At 40.8% G+C, this 26,973-nt stretch overlaps 1 protein-coding gene across 9 annotated transcripts in view; it reads right to left on the reverse strand.

Annotated features, from left to right (window-relative positions):
* Positions 1 to 26,973, reverse strand: part of LOC126284265 (RIMS-binding protein 2-like) — a 1,431,128-nt gene that overhangs the window by 207,288 nt on the left and 1,196,867 nt on the right. For all 9 annotated transcript variants that reach the window (XM_049983077.1, XM_049983076.1, XM_049983073.1 and 6 more), the window contains exon 21: positions 16,481 to 16,709. In XM_049983077.1, coding sequence (XP_049839034.1) covers positions 16,481 to 16,709 — 229 coding nt within the window. The remainder of the gene's footprint in view (positions 1 to 16,480; positions 16,710 to 26,973) is intronic.

The raw sequence follows: 26,973 nt of genomic DNA on the forward strand, positions 1-26,973 counted from the left end.
TAATAGTAAAATATATAAAAAAATCCATATTATCATTTTACAACTGACTTGTCATATATATATATATATATATATATATATATATATATATATATATATATATATATATATATATATATATATATATAGGATGATGTAAATAAAATAGAAAGAAACTTCCAAATGGGAAAAATATATTAAAAACAAAGATTCCAAGACTTACCAAGCGGGAAAGTGCCGGCAGACAGGCACAATGAACAAAACACACAAACACACTCACAGAATTACTAGCTTTCGCAACCGATGGTTGCTTCTTCAGGAAAGACAAAAGGATGTGGGTTTTAAGGGAGAGGGTAAGGAGTCACTCCAATCCCGGGAGCGGAAAGACTTCCCTTACATACATTATGTACGTACGGATGGATATGTGTGTGTGTGCGAGTGTACACCTGTCCTTTTTTCCCCCTAAGGGAAGTCTTTCCGCTCCCGGGATTGGAATGACTCCTTACCCTCTCCCTTAAAACCCACATCCTTTCGCCTTTCCCTCTCCTTCCCTCTTTCATGAAGAAGCAACCATCGCTTGCGAAAGCTAGTAATTCTGTGTGTGCGTTTGTGTGTTTTGTTCATTGTGCCTGTCTGCCGGCGCTTTCCCGCTTGGTAAGTCTTGGAATCTTTGTTTTTAATATATATATATATATATATATATATATATATATATATATATATATATATATATATACCAAGCCGGAAAGCGCCGGCAGACAGGCACATGAACAAAACACACAAACACACACACAGAATTACGAGCTTTCGCAACTGACAGTTGCTTCGTCAGGAAAGAGGGAAGGAGAGGGAAAAATGAAAGGATGTGGGCTTTAAGGGAGAGGGTAAGGAGTCATTCCAATCCCGGGAGCGGAAAGACTTCCCTTAGGGGAAAAAAAGGACAGGTGTACACTCGCACACACACACACATTTCCATCCGCACATACACAGACACAAGCAGACATATTTAAAGGCAAAGAGTAAGGGCAGAGATGTCAGTCGAGGCGGAAGTACAGAGGCAAAGAAGTTGTTGAAAGACAGGTGAGGTATGAGTGGCGGCAACTTGAAATTAGCGGAGGTTGAGGCCTGGCGGATATCGAGAAGAGAGGATATACTAAAGGGCGAGTTCCCATCTCCGGAGTTCGGATAGGTTGGTGTTGGTGGGAAGTATCCAGATAACTCGGACGGTGTAACACTGTGCCAAGATGTGCTGGCCGTGCATCAAGGCATGTTTAGCCACAGGGTGATCCTCATTACCAACAAACACTGTCTGCCTGTGTCCATTCATGTGAATGGACAGTTTGTTGCTGGTCATTCCCACATAGAAAGCATCACAGTGCAGGCAGGTCAGTTGGTAAATCAGGTGGGTGCTTTCACATGTGGCTCTCCCTTTGATCGTGTACACCTTCCGGGTTACAGGACTGGAGTAGGTGGTGGTGGGAGGGTGCATAGGACAGGTTTTACACCGGGGGCGGTTGCAAGGGTAGGAGCCAGAGGGTAGGGGAGGTGGTTTGGGGATTTCATAGGGATGAACCAAGAGGTTACGAAGGTAAGGTGGACGGCGGAAAGACACTCTTGGTGGAGTGGGGAGGATTTCATGAAGGATGGATCTCATTTCGGGGCAGGATTTTAGGAAGTCGTATCCCTGCTGGAGAGCCACATTCAAGGTCTGATCCAGTCCCGGGAAGTATTCTGTTACAAGTGGGGCACTTTTGGGGTTCTTCTGTGAGAGGTTCTGGGTTTGAGGGGATGAGGAAGTGGCTCTGGTTATCTGCTTCTGTACCAGGTTGGGAGGGTAGTTGCGGGATGCGAAAGCTGTTTTCAGGTTGTTGGTGTAATGGTCGAGGGATTCAGGACTGGAGCAGATTCGTTTGCCACGAAGGCCTAGGCTGTAGGGAAGGGACCGTTTGATATGGAATGGGTGGCAGCTGTCATAATGGAGGTACTGTTGCTTGTTGGTGGGTTTGATGTGGACGGATGTGTGCAGCTGGCGATTGGACAGATGGAGGTCAACGTCTAGGAAAGTGGCATGGGATTTGGAGTAGGACCAGGTGAATCTGATGGAACCAAAGGAGTTGAGGTTGGAGAGGAAATTCTGGAGTTGTTCTTCACTGTGAGTCCAGATCATGAAGATGTCATCAATAAATCTGTACCAAACTTTGGGTTGGCAGGCTTGGATAACCAAGAAGGCTTCCTCTAAGCGACCCATAAATAGGTTGGCATACGAGGGGGCCATCCTGGTACCCATGGCTGTTCCCTTTAATTGTTGGTATGTCTGGCCTTCAAAAGTGAAGAAGTTGTGGGTCAGGATGAAGCTGGCTAAGGTGACGAGGAAAGAGGTTTTAGGTAGGGTGGCAGGTGATCGGCGTGAAAGGAAGTGCTCCATTGCAGCGAGGCCCTGGACGTGCGGGATATTTGTGTATAGGGAAGTGGCATCAATGGTTACCAGGATGGTTTCTGGGGGTAACAGACTGGGTACGGATTCCAGGCGTTCGAGAAAGTGGTTGGTGTCTTTGATGAAGGATGGGAGACTGCATGTAATGGGTTGAAGGTGTTGATCTACGTAGGCAGAGATACGTTCTGTGGGGGCTTGGTAACCAGCTACAATGGGGCGGCCAGGATGTTTGGGTTTGTGAATTTTAGGAAGTAGGTAGAAGGTAGGAGTGCGAGGTGACGGTGGGGTGAGGAGTTTGATGGAGTCAGGTGAAAGGTTTTGTAGGGGGCCTAAGGTTCTGAGGATTCCTTGAAGCTCCGCCTGGACATCAGGAATGGGATTACTTCGGCAAACTTTGTATGTAGAGTTGTCTGAAAGCTGACGCAGTCCCTCAGCCACATACTCCCGACGATCAAGTACCACAGTCGTGGAACCCTTGTCAGCCGGAAGAATGATGATGGATCGGTCAGCTTTCAGATCACGGATAGCCTGGGATTCGGCTGTGGTGATGTTGGGAGTAGGATTAAGGTTTTTCAAGAAAGATTGAGAGGCAAGGCTGGAAGTGAGAAATTCCTGGAAGGTTTGGAGAGGGTGATTTTGAGGAAGAGGAGGTGGGTCCAGCGCCGGCAGACAGGCACATGAACAAAACACACAAACACACACACAGAATTACGAGCTTTCGCAACTGGCAGTTGCTTCATCAGGAAAGAGGGAAGGAGAGGAAAAAATGAAAGGATGTGGGTTTTAAGGAAGAGGGTAAGGAGTGATTCCAATCCCGGGAGCGGAAAGACTTCCCTTAGGGGAAAAAAAGGACAGGTGTACACTCGCACACACACACACATATCCATCCGCACATACACAGACACAAGCCTTTAAATATGTCTGCTACTCTATCCTGTGGCAGCTTCTTCATCTCCCAGTACCTACTCCAACCCACATCCATCTGAATCTGCTTCGTGTATTCATCTCTTGGTCTCCCTCTACGATCCTTACCCTGCACACTGCCCTCCAATACTAAATTGGTGATCCCTTGATGTCTCAGAACATGTCCTACCAACCGATACCTTCTTTTAGTCAAGTTGTGCCACAAACTCCTCTTCTCCCCAATTCTATTCAATACCTTCTCATTAGTTATGTGATCTACCCATCTAATCTGCAGCATTCTTCTGTAGCACCACATTTATTCTATTATCCTCGTTTTGCTTTTGTTGATGTTCATCCTATATCCTCCTTTCAAGATACTGTCCATTCCATTCAACTGATCTTCCAAGTCCTTTGCTGTCTCTGACAGAATTACAATGTCATCGGCAAACCTCAAAGTTTTTATTTCTTCTCCATGGATTTTAGTGCCTACTCTGAACTTTTCTTTTGTTTCCTTTACTGCTTGCTCAATATAAAGATTGAATAACATCGTGGAGAGGCTACAATCCTGTCTCACTCAGTTCCCAACCACTGCTTCCCTTTCATGTTCCTTGACTATTATAACTGCCATCTGGTTTCTGTACAAATTGTAACAGAGGACAAATGATGCTTTCATAAAAAATTCCACTAACAAATGTAAAGGTGCCTGGAAGGTAATTAACACAATAGCACAGAAATATAAAAACAGACAAGAAACTTCAATATTGTCAGAAGTACTAAATGAGTTCTTTGTAAATAGTACTAAGTGTGAAGATCTTACTACTTCCACTCCACTTCTGGAAGTACTTTCCATAACATACATGACTCAAATAACTTAACTCTTAAATGGAAGCAGGTTACCTGCCAAATTGTAAACAAAGTGGTCACAAACATATGTTGCCAGTACAGAGAAGATCGTTATGACTTCTTAAACATCATTCTGAAACAGAAAATAAACATTATCATTGCTCCTCTTACCGTTTTAAGAAATAATACTTTTAAGGCTGAAAAATTTTCTGAGGGCCTGAACACTATCATTGTTATCCTTGTTTATAAGAAGAGTTCAGAAACATACCTACCTACAATATCCAAGGTTATAGAATGATGTATTACATTGCAACTTTTCAGCTATTTTGGGTATCAAAATCTATTTTCCACTTTGCTCTTTGGTTTTAGACCAGATTTGTCTATAGTAAATGCAGTATAAACTCCTGTTACTGATATTCTTGATGATTTTGAAAAACAATTCTTTAGTTGTGCCTTAGTACTAGACTTGAGCAAAGCATTTGCCACTGCATCACATGAAACACTCATAAATAAGCTAGAGTGTTATGGTATCAAATATTCTGAAGTCAGACCATTGTTGATGAAAGGGTGAAGTTAAGACAAGGGAAACTATCACCCAATTTCTATTCTTTGAGTCCTGTCAAAAGTAGCTGCAAACTAGATCAAAAATTTTATTGTTAAAAATGACATTATAAGTAATCAATGTGGATTTCAAGCAGGAAAAACACTCTGGACGCAGTGAATAACTTTATTGTAAAGATATGCAAATCATTGGATCAGAGAAGTAAAGGTGCAGGCTTCTTCTGCAATCTCACAAATGCATTTGACTCTCTGAACCATGACTTGTATATCTACAAATTAGACGAATATGGAATGAAAGATAATGCTCTAAATTGGCTCGCATCATACGCATGCAACAGCAAACAAACGGTAACTATCATCTCAGATGCAGTGAATTATTATTCTAGGTGGAGCACAATATCACAAGGTATGCCTCAAGGCTACATTTTGGGGCCAATCCTGTTCCTGTTCTACATAAATGACCTACCCACAAAAATAAATTTCGCATCAGTTCTGTTAGCATATTATACTTCTGTTTTAATTGAAGATGATAATGCAGAAAACATTCCAAGCTCTATCTTAAGCACACTGGATACCTTTGAAAACTGGTTCCAGTTAAATGTGTAGAAACTGAACATTGCAAAAGCCCATATGGTACACTTCAAAACCAAACATTGAAAATGTGTGGAACTTAAAAAATAACATAACAATCAACTTATGAAAGACGTTGACACAGTCAAATTCCTGGGACTAAATGTGGACAAGGATTTAAGCTATAATATACATATTGACTTCCTACCAAATAAACTAAGCAGTTTTGCATTTGCAATGCAAATACTGGCAAATTCCACTGACTTGAGCATATGAAAACTTACTTGTCATAGTTATTTGGAATCTGTTATTAGATATCAGATAATTTTCTGGGGAAGTTCAAGTAGTGTATCTCTAATACTTAAACTGCAAAAGAAAACTGACAGATACATGTGTACTGCACAGCAAACAGAGTCTTGTCATCAATTATTTTGGAAACTGCAAAACGTAACTAGTCCTCCCCCCCCCCCCCCCCCCCCCTGTAAATTTATGAAATTTTGATCTTCCTACACAACAGGCAAAAATTATTTGTGGAGAATCATTTTAATCACACATATAACATGAGAAATAATTCTTTTTTATGCTACCCACAAACCAGTGGAAATTGTGTGCACACTACGGTATATGGAGAGGACAATATATAACAAGTTAATGGGCAAAAACATATTTAATATGAAACCAGAAATTTTAAAAATGAGGCTACACCAGATTCAGTGGGATAAATGCTACTACTCAATAGAAAAATTCATAGAGGATGAAATTATAATTTGTGTGAGGGGTGATTAAGTGTTAGATTTTATTGTATGTATATATACAAAAACTGTATTACTATTATGATGCTTTTTGTTGACATCAGCTGTTCTGTGTTTATGATGATATTTTACCACAATTTTGACATGTCTCCTGACCTGAATCAAATGGTTTAGATTAAGTACTTTATGAGACAAATAAATGATGATTCACAACAAACTGACACTAAATAGAGCATACTTAGCAAACAGAGGTCAGATGGTTATGGAAAGTAGCTGACAATCAAATGCTCTACCAATTTTTAGGGGTGCACCTTAAGGCTCAATGCTTAGACTGTTCCTTTTTCTTGTTTGTCAACTTGAACGACTTGCCTTCCTTCTCATCTCACACATCCATAATATGTGCTGGTGACAAGACTCTGATTATTGTGGATAACAACTTGGAGGAGGTGAGTAAAAAAAACAAAAGTAATGCTTGAAACATCTACAACATTGCTCAATAACAGCAAGGTTATACTAAGCATCAAACTACGTGCTTCTTCTTGCAGAAGCAAAATGAAAAAGTAAATGAGTGTTACTCTGTTAGACTTCTCGGAATTGATATGGATCCCATACTGACTTGAAAGAGCCACACCAAATAGTGTAGTATTTTGAGAATTTCTGCGTAAATTCTGGAACCACTCACCCTTCTATTGTCTCGAACACACAATATTTTAGATGTGAGTGTGGGATGATAGAATCTTACCTCCTGGCATCACATGTTTGTATGCGCAGGTTTTAAATTCACTCACAAGAAGAATGTAGATGCGGTGGTCAAACGGCAATGACAAGTACTTGTCGGCGGTCCATGGAAGTTTTAGTAAAAGTGCGTATGAGAGGGCCATGGAGTATTTATGTAACTCTGTGATAATATTGTCAGTGACTATTGTTAGTGAAAAAGAAACAGTGGAGAAGGCACTCTTGAGAAAAACTTTTGTCTCAGCCTTGTTTAAGGGATGACGTGTATTACGGTTCATGTTGAGACTGGACAGGATGTTTAAGCAACCTTTCTCTTACATGTAAATTTGTTTTTTTCTGACGTTTGGATACACAAGAGACTTACTAAACAGTATATATTTATGTGAAGAGTGGGTTGTGTAATATGGCTGAAGTTTACATATATGTCATTAGTTAATGCAAATGAAACTTTGTACGACTACCTATTTTTGTAAGTAGAAAGAGTATTAAGAAATTCCTGTTACTAGCAGCATACTTTGGAGAAGAAGTGAAAGACAGTTTGCAGAATCAGGCTGACCAACAAGGAAAGTTGGCTGAGCATGTCAAGTAAGTCATTTCGTAACAGAAGTGGAAGTTAGTATATTTAATTTGCACTTAAATTGTCGTCCAAAGCCATTAGAATAGTTATGTACTAAATTATCTAGATTAATCTTTTTGCAAATCAAATCAAAAACATTAATTAGTAACTATCAACGACTTTCTTCCTACTATGCCTTCTTTCAGTCTGATCTTCAATAAGCAATAAAACTAAGGGGCAACTTTCCTGGTGCTCAAACAGTGTTCCTGTGGCAGAATAAAGCTATAAGAGTTGATAATCATGTCAAAAGCATTTTTTATCTTGACTGTGCCTTCTCTTTTTATTGAATGATGTCTTATATAAAAAACAAAGATTCCAAGACTTACCAAGCGGGAAAGCGCTGGCAGACAGGCACATGAACAAAACACACAAACACACACACAGAATTACCAGCTTTCGCAACCGATGGTTGCTTCTTCAGGAAGGAGAGGGAAAGACAGGTGTACAGTCACACACACACACACACACACACACACACACACACACACACACACATATCCATCAGCACATACACAGACACAAGCAGCTGCTTGTACATAATAGATTTAGGCATTGATTTTTAACATACTTTCATTCATAAGATTTATGTTGAAATCCCCACAGACAACTACAGTGGCTCTTTCAGTAAAAAGAATGTTAAGCAGTGTTTCTAATTTATTAATGAATATGTCTGTGTCCCCAGTATGTGATAAAGCTCTTCATTCCCATGTACCTCTCAAACTTATCACTTACTGTAGCAAATGAGCTAAGTAGGAAATAAAAATTCACCAATTTGTATTCCTGAAACTGGAAAGTGCATATAAAAAACAACAGGATTGTGTAACATAAAGTGTATTTCCAGCAATCAGATGGTAAAATAGTAAATGTGATATAAAACTTGAAATGTAAAATTGTCTATCTCAACGTACATAGGCCAATGACAAATAAATAAATAAAAATAAATACATCTGAACAGCTTGGGAAAGAATATCTGGCATAACCAATAATAAAGTAAATAAAAAAGAATACCAACATTATTTCAAAATAAAAACAATAGTTGCAAGTTACTCATCAGCTTCAACAGGAAAAATAATGCACTACCAAAAGATGTACAATTGTTGCAATTAAATCTTCAACTCCAACAGGTAGATGTGGTAGCAATATCATCAAAGGGGAATAAACAAATAAGTGAATAAATAAATAACCAATAAGAACAGCTTTGGCTAGTGTAATTAAGCACCAATGGCTAGTTGAAGTTATTTTTTAGACCAAGGCTTGAAAAATGAGTCCTCAGTGTTCTTGATCCACCAAAGTATCCAGTTCATAAGAAATAAAGAACAACAGCTATAAATGGAAGTGCAGACTGTAGGCAGCTCACTTGTTTTTGAATACTGCAACACTGGTTTAGCACACCTAGAATAACATATGTAGCTCCAAACTCATACAATCTCACATGCCAGTATGGTTGAAACAGCTAAAAATGAACACTAAACTAACTAGGTGAATGTAAAGACACATATTGCTTTCATCATAGGCTATCAAAACTGTGTTGAAAACTACTGGAAAGATATAGTTCAAGTTGACACAACAATTTTAATGACTCTTGAGTCTGTGCAGTTATTCATCTTCAGATAAAAATGAAATTCAGAATTTTTAAGTGTCCAAATAAATTATGTATGCACTGTGTTTATGTCATTTGAGCACTGGTCACACTCAGAGCAACAAATGCAACAAATAAAATAATTTCAGGTGTTACGGCATGTCATAATGAAACTAAATTGCCAACATTTTGAGAGACTTACTGTGGTACTCTTCAGGGCAGTTAATTGCTAGACACTTGTGAATTTTTCTCCATGATGATATTGTGGGTACACATTTTACAAAGAGATAATATGCAATACTTTAAAATTTCAATACATAATGTAAGGTTATTTTCTTCAAATTATATCTTTTTGTGCACTCCAAAAAATATGGTAGGCCACCAACCACAGATAACGGTCCCAGTGCAGGGCACTCAGCATGCAAGTAGTCAGATTATCAATAATGATGCAATGGTCAACACCACAAATCTGGATAATAGAGGTTTCCAAATAGCAGTTGTTTGGTTGAATACCCTCACAACTTGCCAAAATCTGGTTGCATTTCTGACACAGCGATGAAGAAAACAGAGGCATTTAACATTCATCAAAATGAATGGAGGTCACTAATATCCTGCTATGTGATGAAACAAACTGTATTAGCACATGCTCAAAATCACCACCATTCCTTTGGTAACCCATTAGTTGTTTTCATAGTCAATATATATAGGAGTTGCTCGAAGAGGAATTCATCTCTTCTATAAATGCAGTTGTCATTTATGTATGCCTTCCATCTGAGTTTAAAAGGAAGTAATCCATAATTTAGCCCACCTGGTTAGCCATGCGGTCTAATGTGCTACTTGCCAAGGAGGAAGGCATGCTGGTCCATGGCACGAATCCACTCGGCAGATTAGTGTCAAGGTCCAGTGTGCTGGCCAACCTGTGGATGGTTTTTTAAGGTGGTTTTCCATCCATCACGGTAAATGCAGGCTGGTTCCCCTTATTCCCCCTCAGTTACACTATGTCGGCCATAGCTGTACAAACACTGTCTACATGTATGCGTACACCATAATTAGTCTATCATGCAAAAAATTTGGGGTTACACTCATCTGATATGAGACATTCCCAGGGGTGGCCCACTGGGGCCAAACCGCACAATAACTCTGGGTTCAGTGTGGGGCAATGGTGGGGTGGGTGGACTGCTTTGGCCTGTTGTGGGTTTGTGAACTATTGAAGGCTATGGCAGGATGAAGCCTCTCCATTGTTTTTAGGTTCCCTGTTTAATACATAATACACAATACACAATCAATAATTGTAAATCATTTCCGATAGTGTACGCTTGTATCAACCAGAAAGAGAACAGTTTTTAAAGGCTTTTGGAAATCATTTACGTAGGTCAAGAACATCAGTGGGTCAGGTTCTAAATGGCATGACACTCCATATCTAATCTCTTTTCACTCTGAATTTAGATTTACTTCCTTGTTATCATTTATTAATATGACCCTCTGTTCTCTATTATTACGATATGACCCAAACTATGGAAGTAAGTTGCATTTTACATCACAAAATCCTAATTTCTCTAGCTGAACTTTATGGTCCACAAAATTAGCGAGCTCTGTAAAATGACTAACACAGTAATCTTCCTCATTTAGTTTTATCATAATTGTGTTTGTGAGGTCATATAATGCTTTCCAGTACTGAACCCTTCACAGAAGTGTGAGAGCAGCTGGAGAGGAGGATTATGGGTTTATTCTCAGAGGTCATTTGCATATCTTTATGGCTAAAGGCAGACAGATTAAATTTTGGCAAAATACAATTCATACAAGTAATTGATTTTCTCAGAACCTATATTAATAAGCTGTATAAATATAGAACCTTGTAAAATTGATAGCTCTCTGTTCTAACCTCGTCAATGTCTTCTGTCCTTATCAATGCTTTTGTGATGAAAAAGAAGAGCATAAAAATAATTATGGTGTCCCAGACATTACCCATGTATCTAGTATCATCCACACCTGTTCTGGAGGCAATATGCACATCATTTTTGATTTCATGTAGACATAACTGTCAGGTTTGGGATTCTACAGGGTGATTCAAAAGTCATGTCCCATACAACAAACCAGGTATTAAAAGAGATAGTGAATACTACAACAAGAGGAATGACCCACCATCACACCATCAAAATGACCAGTCATGTGCAGTGCACAGTACCACATGGCTTGTTGCCTATCAGGCAACTGATTAATTTAGCCTGACAGAAGGGCATTAAAGAGGCACTAGGTACCACAACCATGTAATGTGGCACTGTTCTGCAACATAGTGACTTGAACAAGAATTTACACTGTCAGAAAAAGGCAGAGATGGTCCTTATTCACATGGCAGACTTGACTCAATGTGAAGCAGCAACAGCAGAATACTACAGGTAACATTGGAACCAATGTAAGCCTAATCATAAAATGATCGGCCATTTAATGGATGTTTCAGACAAGCATGCACAGTAACACAGGATAAGTACTAGCTAAGGCGATGGTGAGCCGAAGTCCATCAACAAGCAGGTACTGTAGGAATGAATCATGAGCTAAGCCTCCATGTCCTGGATACTATCCTCTAATCATTTCCACCTTCATGGAATTTACTTTGTGCAAAAACTCCACAGTGATGATACTGATAGCAATTCTGTGAATGGTTTACAGAAGGGTGCACACACTAGCAGAAACTTCAAACTGACATTTCTTTCCACAATGAAGTTAGTTTCCTTTCCAATGAGAGTGAATAGATATAATGCTGTCTATTGGGCAAATGGCAACCTTGATTTTGTTGTCAAGGCATACACTCAGACTAATCCTAGTTTAAATGTGTGGTGTGGCTTACACAGAGATGTTCTCATTGGTCCTATATTTTTTAACAGCTTGCTCATTGCTGCATCCTACAGACAACATTTTGAACCAACATTGATAACCTATTTGGATGGTCTTTCTGTTGAACAGGGATGTACACTTTCCTTCCAGTAGAATGGCACACCCACACACAATTGAGATGAAATGTCTGCCATATCCTGGACGAGGTTCTTCCTGAGCATTTGGTTGGCAAATGGGATCTGCTGGAATGGCCAACTAGGTCACCATCCCTGACACTACTAGACTTTTTCCTTTGGGAGCACCTCAAGTCTATAGTGGACACCAACATACCAAGAACATTAACTGACTTGCAGGAGAATATCACCAGAGCCTGTACAGAAATACCAACAGTGACATTACAGTCAGTGTCCATCAGTGTGAGACACTGCATTCACATGTATCTTCTGCAGGGTAGCAGTCAGTTAGCAAACCTTCTGCATTAGTGGTACTTTCAAACGACTGAGTCACCACTGACTGACAATATATCATTTTTTTTTGCATGATTCAAGCACATCAGTAGCATGTATTCGTTTCTTTGTGTCTTCACTATCTCCACTAATTACAACTTTTGTCCTATGGGCCAAGACAGCTTAGGCACCATTGTTGATTATGTCCTATGGGACATGACTTCGAATTTCACTGTATACATATGGCACTCTCATGGAGCATTTTACCAATGGCATACAAGACCAAGATGACTTTAGGAGTTTCCCAAGCCTATTCATCATTTCTTAAACCTATGTTCTGTCTTGGAGAATGATCAGGTAAATGTAACCCAACCTTCCTTCTGATGATACAATTTTAAAGGGGAAGAAATGGAGAACTGAACAGTATAATACTTGGAAAAAAGTCGTTTGAATTACTACACTCCTGGAAATGGAAAAAAGAACACATTGACACCAGTGTGTCAGACCCACCATACTTGCTCCGGACACTGCGAGAGGGCTGTACAAGCAATGATCACATGCATGGCACAGCGGACACACCAGGAACTGCGGTGTTGGCCGTCGAATGGCGCTAGCTGCGCAGCATTTGTGCACCGCTGCCGTCAGTGTCAGCCAGTTTGCCGTGGCATACGGAAATCCATCGCAGTCTTTAACACTGGTAGCATGCCGTGACAGCGTGGACGTGAACCGTATGTGCAGTTGACGGACTTTGAGCGAGGGCGTATAGTGGGCATGTGGGAGGCCGGGAGGACGTACCGCCGAATTGCTCAACACGTGGGGCGTGAGGTCTCCACAGTACATCGATGTTGTCGCCAGTGGTCGGCGGAAGGTGCACGTGCCCGTCGACCTGGGACCGGACCGCAGCGACGCACGGATGCACGCCAAGACCGTAGGATCCTACGCAGTGCCGTAGGGGACCGCACCGCCACTTCCCAGCAAATTAGGGACACTGTTGCTCCTGGGGTATCGGCGAGGACCATTTGCAACCGTCTCCATGAAGCAGGGCTACGGTCCTGCACACCGTTAGGCCGTCTTCCGCTCACGCCCCAGCATCGTGCAGCCCGCCTCCAGTGGTGTCGCAACAGGCGTGAATGGAGGGACGAATGGAGACGTGTCATCTTCAGCGATCTGCCTTGGTGCCAATGATGGTCGTATGCGTGTTTGGCGCCGTGCAGGTGAGCGCCACAATCAGGACTGCATACGACCGAGGCACACAGGGCCAACACCCGGCATCATGGTGTGGGGAGCGATCTCCTACACTGGCCGTACACCTCTGGTGATTGTCGAGGGGACACTGAATAGTGCACGGTACATCCAACCCGTCATCGAACCCATCATTTTACCATTCCTAGACCGGCAAGGGAACTTGCTGTTCCAACAGGACAATGCACGTCCTCATGTATCCCGTGCCACCCAACGTGCTCTAGAAGGTGTAAGTCAACTACTCTGGCCAGCAAGATCTCCGGATCTGTCCCCCATTGAGCATGTTTGGGACTGGATGAAGCGTCGTCTCACGCGGTACTGCACGTCCAGCACGAACACTGGTCCAACTGAGGTGCCAGGTGGAAATGGCATGGCAAGCCATTCCACAGGACTACATCCAGCATCTCTACGATCATCTCCATGGGAGAATAGCAGCCTGCATTGCTGCGAAAGGGGGATATACACTGTACTAGTGCCGACATTGTGCATGCTCTGTTGCCTGTGTCTATGTGCCTGTGGTTCTGTCAGTGTGATCATGTGATGTATCTGACCCAAGGAATGTGTCAATAAAGTTTCCCCTTCCTGGGACAATGAATTCACGGTGTTCTTATTTCAATTTCCAGGAGTGTATTTATTGTGTATTTGTACTAACAGAGTCATGTGTAATATATCACCAACAGAAGGCCATTCTCAGGTACATGCAGTATTATGAGCATTCATATTGTAGATTTCATGCCCAAGTACCCTGCAGATTTTCAGCTGTTTTATCTCAAGCAGTTTAACACATATTCATTGTCATTTTACAATACATAAGTATTCCAATACATGAATTGATATAAAGAAAAGTTATATAAGTTATATACAGTCACAACGAATTTTCAAGCTATATGTCATGCTATAAGGAATTAAGAATTGGAAATGGTGAAAGCTCCAGAAACATTTCGAGTACCAAGGTCAACTGTATAAGACAATATTCGAAAATTAAGGAAGTAACTACACTAAAAATAAAGAAAGTCAGGAAAAAAACAGATGCAGACAGTAGATATTGTTTTAAAAAGTTTATTCATCACTGAATCAATATGGAAAAGAATCTGTTTGCCATAACTGGGGCTGAAATAAAGCAGATGGCTTATCAACTAGACTTGAGGAAGAATCTTCCCTACTCATTTTCAAGTGCAAATGACAAAATTGTGCTAAATTAATTGGTGTTGTCAGTCAGAATTACTTGGAGTATTTAAAGACCAAGGATCTTAGAATTCACTGAAAAAGTGTGTTTTTCCCCTCCTTCTCAGTTCTTTAAAACGTAAGTACATATTTCACAAGCTTAAACTCACTGTGAGTATCACCTGATGATCAATATGCCCTTTCCCCCTCTCAATGATCATTTTCCATATTTATATAAAACTCCTGCCATGCTCCTAGACCTGAGTGGTCCAAATTTGACATACACATTACTTGCACCAAGAGGACCAATACAGTGGGGGTATCGCCCTGTTTTGCAGGAGAGCCTGCTCCTCATATGCAAGAAACAATTTTCTAGACTGCAACATAGGCTGCCCAGCACAACAGGTATATTGTGTTGGAATAATATCAGCCTGCTTTGCATGACAGCCGACACATAATGGGAAATAATGTTCCATAAGGGCTGTGCTGCACAAGAGGTGTGTTGTGGATATAATACCAGCCTGCTTTACTGACCTCCTTTGCAGAGGATACATGTGTAGATGGACATGCCGAAGGTTGAAATGGGTATAAGAGATGCTGGAGAAAGGGGGGCAGGAGGAGATGGACAGGGTGAGAGGGATGCAGGAGGGTATGAGTAAGAACAGAGAGGACAGGTAGGGGTTGTAAAGAGAGGGAGGGGGAGGGGGAGGGGGAGGAGAAGATAAACAAAGAGGGGGAGGACAAGATGGGCAGAGCAGGGGGGGGGGGGGGGGGCAAGTAGATGGACAAAAAGAGGGGAAGAAAGGAGAGGTGGAAGGAGTAGATGGACAGATAGGGAAGTGAGGAGGCGATGGACAGGCAGGGGGGAGGAGGAGATGGAGCAAAAGATGTGCACATTATTCGTGACATACCTGCACACAGGCGAAGCTGTGGGAAACATGCTAGTTTATACACTAGCTGACAGACCCGGCATTGATTGAGTGTTAATTTTGCTAATTTTCTTAAAGAAATGAAAACAAAATATGAACTGTGTTTGTAGTGTCATACAGGAAAAATTTTGAAACACTTTCTGTATGCTGGACACAGCTGCTTCGCATGTCTACAATGCAATTTTGTAAATGTCTGTATGACAATGCCTCTGCATAGTTATTTATAACTGCTATTGTTTTCATCTACAACTATTTGCACTTTGTAGTTGAAAGCTGTCAAAAGTGCTGCCACAAGTCACGGATTTCCTTAAGTTGACTCAACTTTACGAGAGGCTCAGTAGTAAAGAATAAACATATTGAAACTTCACAATGTGGCAATTTTTTCATGTCTCTCATTGTTTATGAAGTTACATCTCTTGAGCTATGTGTTGCCCAATAATATTTTTGTTTTGGTACATTCAGCAGAATATGTGAATATCATCCATGAAATTGTTGTGAACAGAGTTGGTAGCAAAGAAATAATAAATTTAATCATCATCATGATGTGGCAGCTTTTATTGTATCTCATTGTTTATTTTGTCATATCTCCTGAACTATGATGTATAGCTGGTTCTTATCCCCACAGCAATTGTTTCCTGACAGTGAGGGATACATGTATCAAGTTTGGTTGAAATCCGTCCAATGGTTTAGGAGGAGATATGGAACATGCACTCATACATGCATCCATTTTGATAATGTGTATGGTTGTACAAACCACTAGAATAAAATGAGGAAGAGGTGAAAACTGGATGCAGTTAGGAAATGTGATACAGTCTCATTCATATGACACTACACTGTACACACTGAAAGCTAACAGACTAACAAACATATTCAGTGATATTGAGTTGAGTCTAACCTTTATCGTGTCTCCTTCAGAGAAGGGCAGCTCTTCTTCACATGCGTCAGGATTAGGAGACATGGTTGTTGGGTCATAATCAAAGAGCGCAACAAACCAGCGTGTGCGCTTGTCACGAGGAGGTGGAGGACCCCGTCCCCCTGGAGGAGGGGGTCCTCTGTAGGCTGGGTGGCCTGCATGCCGAGCTCTTGGATCGCCACGCATTACACCATCCATGTAGTATTGGTCCCTATGAAGAGAATAAATGAACAGCAGCAACATGAGTTTAGTTTCTGGGGAGTACAACTGTTTTGAAAGTATGATCCCAAGTATGTTTCTTGTAATGGGTACAAATTTTTGCAAGCACATACACTCAGACAAACATCTGAATATAATAAGGCTCATAATTTTCATGAAACCATCACTACTGCAGAACATCTGAATAATTAAATCTATGAACTTTCTGAACACAATGCTCTTCAACTGGAAGACTAGATGAAGAGTACATGGAGTGACATAAAAAAAAGAAGAAGCATTCATTATGATTTGTAAATAAGTTACACGCTAAATGGATCATAATGGAGGATTAGTCATTTAAATTTATGTTTCTAAAACCAACACAATATTACAGAGGTACCAGTAGACTGTGAAAAATGGAATCACTGACAAGCCATCATACAGAATACATACTTAGGAATGAGGATTAAGGGAGGACTTTCTTCTTTATGCTCATCCTCAGTGAACCCATAACTATAGAGCTTGAGATATTTTTCATGTTGTAAATTAACCATCTTTTTCTTTGTTGCGATAGTAATATTTGATTTAGCATACCTTGTGAGATATTTTTGTCTTAGTATGTGTATGAGTAAAAAATATACTTCCAGGGATGCTATTTTGTATGTGGTAATAAATGGTAGCATACAGAAGTAATTTTAGAAAACATTAACATCCTTGCACTATTACTGCTTTGAAGGTCATTGTTGAGTAAGCTAATGCTTTGTATGAAGGGCACATGTATTGTTGAACATCTACATCTTATTTCTGCAAACCACTGTGAAGTCATAACAGAGGGTACATAATATTTTATCAGTTATTTGTGTTTCTTCCTGTGCCATTCATGTATGGAGCATGAGAAGAATGAATGTTTAAATGCCTCTATGTCTAGTTAAATTAATCTATTCTTGTCCTCATGACTCCTGTATATTCATCATTTAAAGCTGTTTCATGAAACTTTTTACATAGGCTTTCTGGGGATAGTTTACATCTGTCATCAAGTGTCTGCCAGTTCAGTTACTTCAGCATCTCTGTGACTCTCTCCCATGGATCAAACAAACCTGTGAGCATTTGTGCTCTCTTTCTCTGTATATGATCAATATCTCCAGCTAGTCCTATTGGGTAAAAGTTCCACACATTTGAGCAGCATTCTAGCATTGGTTGCATGGCTGATTTTTAAGCAATCTCCTTTGTAGACAGATTGCATTTCCCCAGTATACGAATAAACTATAATATACCACCTGCTTCACCCATAACTTAGCCTATGTGATCATTCCGTTTCTTATCAATATTTGACTGAACATTTATGCAGCTTACTTCAGACAGTACTTCATTATAGATAACTGCAACATCTGCAAAAAGTCTGAGGTTAATATTAACATTGTGTTTGAGGTCATTAATAAACTGGGTGATCAAAAAGTCAGTATAAATTTGAAAACTTAATAAACCACGGAATAACGTAGGTATAGAGGTAAACATTGACACACATGCTTGGAATGACATGGGTTTCTATTAGAACCATCCCATATTGCTAGATGCGTGAAAGATCTCTTGCGCACGTCGTTTGGTGATGATCGTTTGCTCAGCCGACACTTTCGTCATGCTTGGCCTCCCAGGTCCCCAGACCTCAATGCATGCGATTATTTTCTTTGGGGTTACCTGAAGTTGCAAGTGTATCGAGATCGACTGACATCTCTAGGGATGCTGAAAGACAACATCCGACACCAATGCCTCACCAAAACTCCAGACATTCTTTACAGTGCTGTTCACAACATTATTCCTCGACTACAGCTATTGTTGAGGAATGATGGTGGACATATTGAGCATTTCCTGTAAAGAACTTCATCTTTGCTTTGTCTTACTTTGTTATGCTAGTTATTGCTATTCTGATCAGATGAAATGCTATCTGTCGGAATTTTTTTGAACTTCTGTATCTTTTTCGTTCTAACAAAACCCTATGCCATTCCAAGCATGTGTGTCAATTTGTACCTGTCTATCTACATTATTCCATGATTTATTCAGTTTTCAAATTTATACTGGCTTTTTGATCACTTGGTACAACATGAATGTGAATATGATCCACTCATACTTAACTTGAGCAACTATTGAGAAAAAATTCCATTTTTGAAAGCAACACAGATCTAACTGAATGATTTTCACTGAAAAGATTAAGTTTAGGCACTATGGAGTTTAAGTCTATGGCCATGGATGTGATTAAAAAATTGTCAACATTTCAACTAATATTATGCTCCGAGACGGACAACTATGAAATGAGTATAACTGCATGTGCGCATACACGCAATCCAGAGACCAAAGAGTTGTGAATCATTACTGTATTTTGGTTTTTAAAAAAGTCTTTTTGAAGCAATTGAGTTAATTCAGTCAATGCAGGAGTAATGAGTGTAGAAATATGTTGATTAAGCCTACAAATACTCCATTTACAAAGAGGTATGAAGTGCTCAGTGCCTACAGTGCTTCAAATATTCTTGAGCATAGTCAAAGTTTGAATGTAATGAATTTCCTTGAGACAGACAAGTGTCTGTTCACAAGTCTCCATAGATTTAGAAAGCATCACTTATGTGAAAATCAGTTTGTCATTTCTTCGCATGATATTCTGCAAACTATGAATGGAAGGAACAGGCAGATTCCACATTACTAGATTTCTGGGAAGTGTTCGACACAGTACCCCACTGCAGACTGTTAATGAAGGTCTGAGCATATGGGCTAAGTTCTTACATAAGAAAGTGGCTTGAAGAGATCTTAAGTAGTAGAATCAAGTATGTTTTCAAGGATGGCGAGTATTTATCAGAGATATGGGTATCATCAGGTGTGCTCCAGGAAAGTGTAGCATGCCCACTCTTGTTCTCTATATACATAAGCAATCTGACAGGTGGAGTGTGCAAAAAGCTATGACTGTTTAATGATTATGCTGTAATATATGGGAAAGTGTCATCATTGAGTGACTGTAAGAGAATACAGGACAACTTTGACATAATTTATGTTTGATGTGTTAAATGACAGCCAATTGTAAATGTAGAAAAATGTAAATTAATGCAAATGAGTTGCAAAAACAATCGTGTAATGGTTCAATACAGTACTAGTCATGTCTTGCTTGACACAGTCATCTTGAATAAATCTTTAGATGTAGCAATGTAGCACTGCAAAGCAATACGAAATGGAATGAGCACATAAGATTGGTAGTGGGAAAGGTGAATCACTGACTTTGGTCTACTTGGAGAATTCTAGGGCAGTGCCCTCTAATGTTCAAATAAAATATCAATAGTGTGCTCTGAACACATTCATGTTGATTAACTACCTAGGCATAACGTTGCAAAGCGATATGAAATGGAATGAGCACATACAGTTGGTAGTAGCAAAAATAAATGGCCAGCTTCAGTTTACTGGGAAAATTTACTGGGAGAATCCTAGGAAAATGTATCTCACCTACAAAAAAAGACCATGTACAGAACACTAGTGCAATCCAGTTGTAGACAGTTCTTTTTCCTCACTCCATTTACGAGCAGGACAGGCAAGGGTTGAGCAGTAGTGTTAGAAGGTGCCATTCACTACACACTGTGTGGTAACTTGCAGTGTATCTATGTACATGTATGTGAAGATGTAAACATACTAAAGTACTACCTGCCACAGTAGCTTTTCTCCAGAAGATTACTTCTAAACATTAGAATGTGCTGTTGTTCCTGTTACCCAAAATATCCACACACAAGAAGCTCATGGTTTTTGATAATAATCTGGAACATAGATCCTCTCTTCTGGAAATGAAGTTGAAATTAAGAGAGCAACAGGTTTCTCCAAGCCTGGGTATGTAATAAGAAAACATGTTCATTTGGAGGAAATCAGTAGGTTGTTTTTGAATACCTTCACTGCACATTATCTGATGAAGACAAGGGCTATCTGTGTAAACATTATTTATTGCTTTGGTCAATTGCAAACAAAGAGATTATTGCCATGGAACAATTTAGGAATAAAGGAGACAACTCTCCAAAAGGAAGAAGCGCAGCATCATTGATAGGCACACAAACAAAAGGTACGGAGCTTGGCTATCTTTTGGTATGTACTTCTTTCTACCTGTAGGTAAAATATGCACACAAATGCCCACACACTCACACACATGCACATGCCTGTCTTCCTACATTGTGCTTAGTTGACTGCCAGCTCTTTACTGGCACACAATGAGTGTACAGAGATGAGGTGGGGATGCGGGGTGAGGTAGGGTGAGGGATGGAGAAAGGCACGAGGCAGGGAGGCGGTTGTGGAGGAGCATCTAGCAACTTGAAGGAGAGTTGGGAGCCATCTGTGGTTTCAGGTAGAGAGAGCAGGTGGAAGATTTCATAGACTAGGGCCTGAGATAACAGTACATAATTAGCTGAAGTGGGGAGACAAATTGGGCAGGGTTACAGGGCAGGGGATGCTGTACACACACACACACACACACACACACACACACACACACACACACACACACACATACACTTTCATTCTAGTTGACAGCTGGCTGGTTGTCATACCAATGTGAAATTCTGTGCAGTGGTGGCAGCAAGGCTGGTATACCTTGGCTGCTTTCTCAGGTGGCCTGGATTCTGATGGGATAGGATGAGCCTGTAATGGGACTGGAGTAAGTGGTACTGTGTGGGTGAAATGGGCAGATTTTGCATCTGGGTCTCCCACAGGGGTATGATCCCTGTGGCAAGGGGTAGGGGGTGGTTGTGTCATAGGGACAGATGAGGATGTTGTGGAGGTTAGGTGAGTGTCGGAACACCAGTTTGAGAGGGGTTGAAAGTATCTTAGATGTGATGTCACTCATTTCAGTGCATGATGATAGATAATCAATGCCCTGATGAAGGATGTGGTTCAATTGTTCCAGTCCGAGGTAGTACTGGATAATGAGGGAGGCACTTCTTTGTGATTGGTCCTTGGCATGGATGTTAGGTTCAGGTGTGTGTGAGGATATGGCATGGGAAATCTGTTTTTGAATTAGGTCTGGTGGGTACTGCCTGGTTGGGAAGATCTTTGTGATGCCTTCAGTGTACTGGGCAAGAGAGTTATCATCACTGCAGATACATCTACTACAGATGGCCAGGCTGTATTTGAGGGATCCTTTGCTGTGGAAGTGGTGGCAGCTGTTAAAGTACAGGTACTGTTGGTAACTGGTGGGTTTAATGTGGGCCAAGGTGTGGATGCAGCCATCTGCATCTAGGAAGGTGGCAGGATGGGTGGAGGTGGGCCAGGTGAAGCGGATGGGAGAGAAGATGTTTAGGTCAGGGAGGAATGAGGATAAGGTGTTCTGGCCTTGGATGAAGATTATAAAATGTCATCAATAAACCTGAACCAGACCATGGGTTTAGGGTTCTGGGAAGCTATGAATGTTTCCTCTAGGTGGCCCATGAAGAGGCTGACATAAGATGGGTAGAAAGTAGTTGGTTAGGCATACAAGGAATGAGATGGTGAGTCTGGAATCTACAGGGTGATGGAAGAGGTAGTGTTTAGTCATGGCAAGGACATAAGCATGAGGGATGTTGGTGTATAGAGAGGTTAAATCAACAGTGACAAGTCAGGATCTGTGACGCAAGGTTGTGGGGATGGTAGAGAGGCAATGCAGGTAGTGGTTGGTGTCTTTAATGTGGAAGGTTAGGTTTTGGAGAACTGACTGGAGTGACTAGCTGGCAGAGGGCCTCTGCCAGTTATCCAACACCTCCAAGTACAAGTTCTGCCAGAGTGACCCCATGCCAGGAGTCAAACACAAGCTACAATCCCTGCTGAAACCCATAGGCCCTTCTTAGAACCTCTCCCCTGAATCCATCTGCCTTCTCACAAAAACAACAGTCCACACTCACACCTTATACATGGTCCTGAAATTCAAGATGTTTATCAGCATGGGCCAAAATTCTTTCAGTGGGGGCACTGTAACCATCCTAGATGGAGCACCCACAAGTGTTGGGTTTGTGGATTTTAGAAAGCACATAGAAGGTGGGTGTGTGGACTGTTGTTGAGATGAGGAGGGCGATGGATACAGGGGAGAGGTTCTAGAAAGGTACTAAGGATTTCAGCAGGGATTGGAGTTTGTATTGGACTTCTGGCATGGGGTACTCCAGCGGAGCTGGTAGATGGAGGTGATGGACAACTGGTGGAGGGCCTCTGCCAGGTAGTCACTCCAGCCAACTGTCCAAAATGTAGCCTCTCATATTAAAGACACCAACAACTTCCTGCATCGGCTCTCCACCATCCCCACACCCTAATCTCTCAGATCATGACTTGTCACTTTTGTTGCATCCTTCCTATACACCAACATCTCTCATGCACATGGCCTTGCCATGACTGAACATTACTTCTTCCATCAGTCGGCAGATTACAAACCCACTACTTCATTCCTAATACATCTCAACAATTACATCCTAACCCATAACTACTTCACCTTTGAAGGAAAGATATGCATACAAATTCGTGACACAGGCAAGGAAGCCCACATGGTGGCCTCTTAAGTCAACCTCTTCATGGGCCACCTAGAGGAAATGTTCATAGTTTCCCAGAACCCTAAACCCATGGTCTGCTTCAGGTTTATTGATGACATTTTATAATCTTCACCCAAGGTCGGGGCACCTTATCCTTATTCCTCCATAACCTCAACACCTTCTCTCCCATCCGCTTCACCTATTGTGCCACCTTCCTAGATGCCGAATTCCTCCTCTCAGATGCCTGCATCCACACCTTGGTCCACATCAAACCCACAAGTTATCAACAGAACCAATACTTCAACAGCTACCACCACTTCCACAGCAAAGGATCCCTCAAATACAGCCTGGCCATCTATGGCAGATGTATCTGCAGTGACGAGAGTTCCATTACCCAGTATGGCAAAGGCTTCACAAAGGCCTTTGCAGATACGCAGTACCCTCCAGACCTAATTCACAAACAGATTTCCCATGCCACACCCTCATAAACTGCTGATCGTTACATCCAACCCAAAAACCAATCACGAAGAAGTGGAATCCTCATCACCATATATCACCCTGGACTGGAACAAATGAACAAAGTCCTTCATGACAGTGTTGAATGTCTATCATCATGCCTTAAAATGAGGGACATTCTACCAAAAATTCTTCCAACCCCTCCCAAAGTGGCGCTCTGCTGCCTTCCCAGAATCCACAATATACTAGTCCATCCCTATGCCACTCCCACCCCGATCCCCTCCCACAGGGCTCATACCACTGTGGAAGACTCAGATGCAAGACCTGCCCAACCCACCCACCCAGCACCACCTATTTAAGTCCAGTGGCTCCTTCATACTCCTTGCCATATGGATCCAGCCCATGACCAACAGCTTTTCTGATCTGCCCAGACAGGATCTATCCTTGCAGCACATACTTCATTCCCCTAAACTTCTTGGAACAAACCTTGGGTGACTCGCTGCCCCTCCACACACAACTGTGTGTGTGTGTGTGTGTGTGTGTGTGTGTTTGTGTGTGTGAGCACACATGTGAGTGAGTGTTTGCATGTTTTTCCTACACCTAGAAAAAGGAATTGTATTCTGAAAGTCAACCATTTGTTTGTCCTCCTACTGATGACACAGTGCTTCTCACTTCCAGGAAGTAGTTTCCTTTATTCCAAAATAATTCATAATTTTAAACCAGAACTTTCAGTACATTCAGATTACTCCCATATTTATGTATCAGGTGTATCAGATATCACTGCTGTCCATGCACAATATTTTGACAATGCAATTCATTGTCTTCACCAAGCACCATCTGAGACTGCTTTGTCAATTGGAAGATGTCCAATGTTTATACGTACTGCTTTCTCCTCCCAAGTCAGTTATAGGCACTCTATCTGTGGCCCGTTCCCACTAAAATCATCCTGAGACATTCTGTCTTCACTAAGGTACACCTGGTGATGAGAGGGCATTCCATTTTCTGCTTAAAATGCCTGACTGCGATCCGGCATTCTGTTATCAGTATGATGCACCTGATGCTCTGTTTGGAGACTGTTCCACATTCTCAGTTCTTCTTTTTATTGATTTTTGCTGCTGCAACCATTGCATATTTAACACCTCCATTGCAGCATCCCAGACTTTGTTGAGTTGGAGCCCTGTGTTTTGCTGCATGAGGTTCTGTGCCATCTTTATTTCAATTGACTCTCTTATAAAACTGTCGCAATATCTGAGTGTCTATATCACAACCTAATTTTTTCATTGCTTTTGGCATGATTAAGTTACAGGCAGTGCTCAGCAATGCCTGCTTTAGTTGCCTATTATAATGGATCATATTATTTTTTCTTTCTTTGTTTTTTTCATTTTGTACATGTAGAAAACCAACAATAAAGTAACAAGTTTTTTTGCCACAGATACTGTTTTGATACAAAAAAGAGAAGAGATAGGCTCTTCATGATTAATTTCTGTATCTTCTTCCGTTTTTTTCTATGCAGACGAACGTATGACTAGCTACGCTATGCCAGCGTTGTTTAAAAATGTGTATTACAACTATATATTAAAAATTATTATAAAAGTTATCCAGAAGGCAAGTTTATTCATATATATATTTACATCAATAACACTCATCTGTTCATCATTTTGCCCATGCCAAGAATTCTGCAATTCTGATTCAGGTAGTTCGAAGCAGACAAGAGGAATTTGTTTGAGCAACAAAGGGGCAATCCAGTATAAGCATTGTCATAAACAGTTCTATACACAATGAAACTGAGAAGGAGTAGGTAACTTTAAATGATGAATACTGATCTTAAATGTATTGACATTGAAGGTCTGTTGATAATAGTAAAAGTTGAAGTTCACCAGGATATGTGTACCTTCCAATTTGCTTCAATTATTCTTTCCAACTAATGATTCTTTAGTTATTCAAACAGCAGTTATTCACTGGTTTCCATTATTCATCCCCCCACCAACCCACCCCCCCTCCCACTCATATGCCACTATTCAATGGTGACTGTTTCAAGGACGGCGCTCAGCGGAGTGTGAACGGACGTATCAATTGTTGAGATAAGGAAAAAAAAAAAAAAAAATCATTTGATCCAAAGGATTCATTTTATTGACACAAGAGACTAATGAAACTTTTGTTGTATTCCTTACATGTCTGTGAAATTGGGAATAAAAAAGAAACATAGAAGGAGCAAATTAAACTTAAATTCTGCCAACAAACTAGATGCATGGGAATGCTCATTTCAGTGATACAAATAGGAAGCTGGTACGCTATATGCTTATACTGCTGCAATTGGCACCGTCTGTCTGGCAGTCGATAATCTCTTTTCCTTCAAATTAATATCCTGTATGGAAAGTGCATTTCTATAGAAAAGACAAAAATTTGTATACACTCATAATTAAAGTGCAAGATAAGTGATCAAATTCTATAAGACTGAGTCAGATAATAATCACATTTATTAATGAATATGCAAAATGGCCTTACTGTGCTGGTACTGCGAACGGCTGAAAGCAAGGGGAAACTACGGCCATAATTTTTCCCGAGGGCAAGCAGTTTTACTGTATGATTAAATGATGATGGCGACCTCTTGGGTAAAATATTCCGGAGGTAAAATAGTCCCCCATTCAGATCTCCGGGTGGAGAGTACTCAAGAGGATGTCGTTATCAGGAGAAAGAAAACTGGCATTCTACGGATCAGAGTGTGGAATGTCAGATCCCTTAATTGGGCAGGTTGGTTAGGAAATTTAAAAAGGGACTGGGATAGGTTAAAGTTATATATAGTGGGAATCAGTGAAATTCGGTGGCAGGAGGAACAAGACTTCTGGTCAGATGACTACAGGGTTATAAACACAAAATCAAATAGGGGTAATGCATAGTAAACTCATTATTGTGGCCAAGATAGATACGAAGCTCACACCTACTACAGTAGTACAAGTTTATATGCAAACTAGCTCTGCAGATGACGAAGAAATTGAAGTAATGTATGATCAAATAAAAGAAATTATTCAAATAGTGAAAGGTGACAAAAATTTAATAGTCATGGATGACTGGAATTCGGTAGTAGGAAAAGGGAGAGAAGGAAACGTAGTAGGTGAATATTGAGTGGGGCAAAGAACTGAAAGAGGAAGCCGCCTGGAATTTTGCACAGAGTATAACTTAATCGTAGCTAACACCTGGTTCAAGAATCATAAAAGAAGGCTGTATACATGGAAGAACCCTGGAGATACTGACAGGTTTAAGATAGATTATATAATGGTAAGACAGAGATTTAGGAACCAGGTTTTCAATTGTAAGACA

This window comes from Schistocerca gregaria, chromosome 8, assembly GCF_023897955.1.
Source record: "Schistocerca gregaria isolate iqSchGreg1 chromosome 8, iqSchGreg1.2, whole genome shotgun sequence".
Lineage (NCBI taxonomy): Eukaryota > Metazoa > Arthropoda > Insecta > Orthoptera > Acrididae > Schistocerca > Schistocerca gregaria.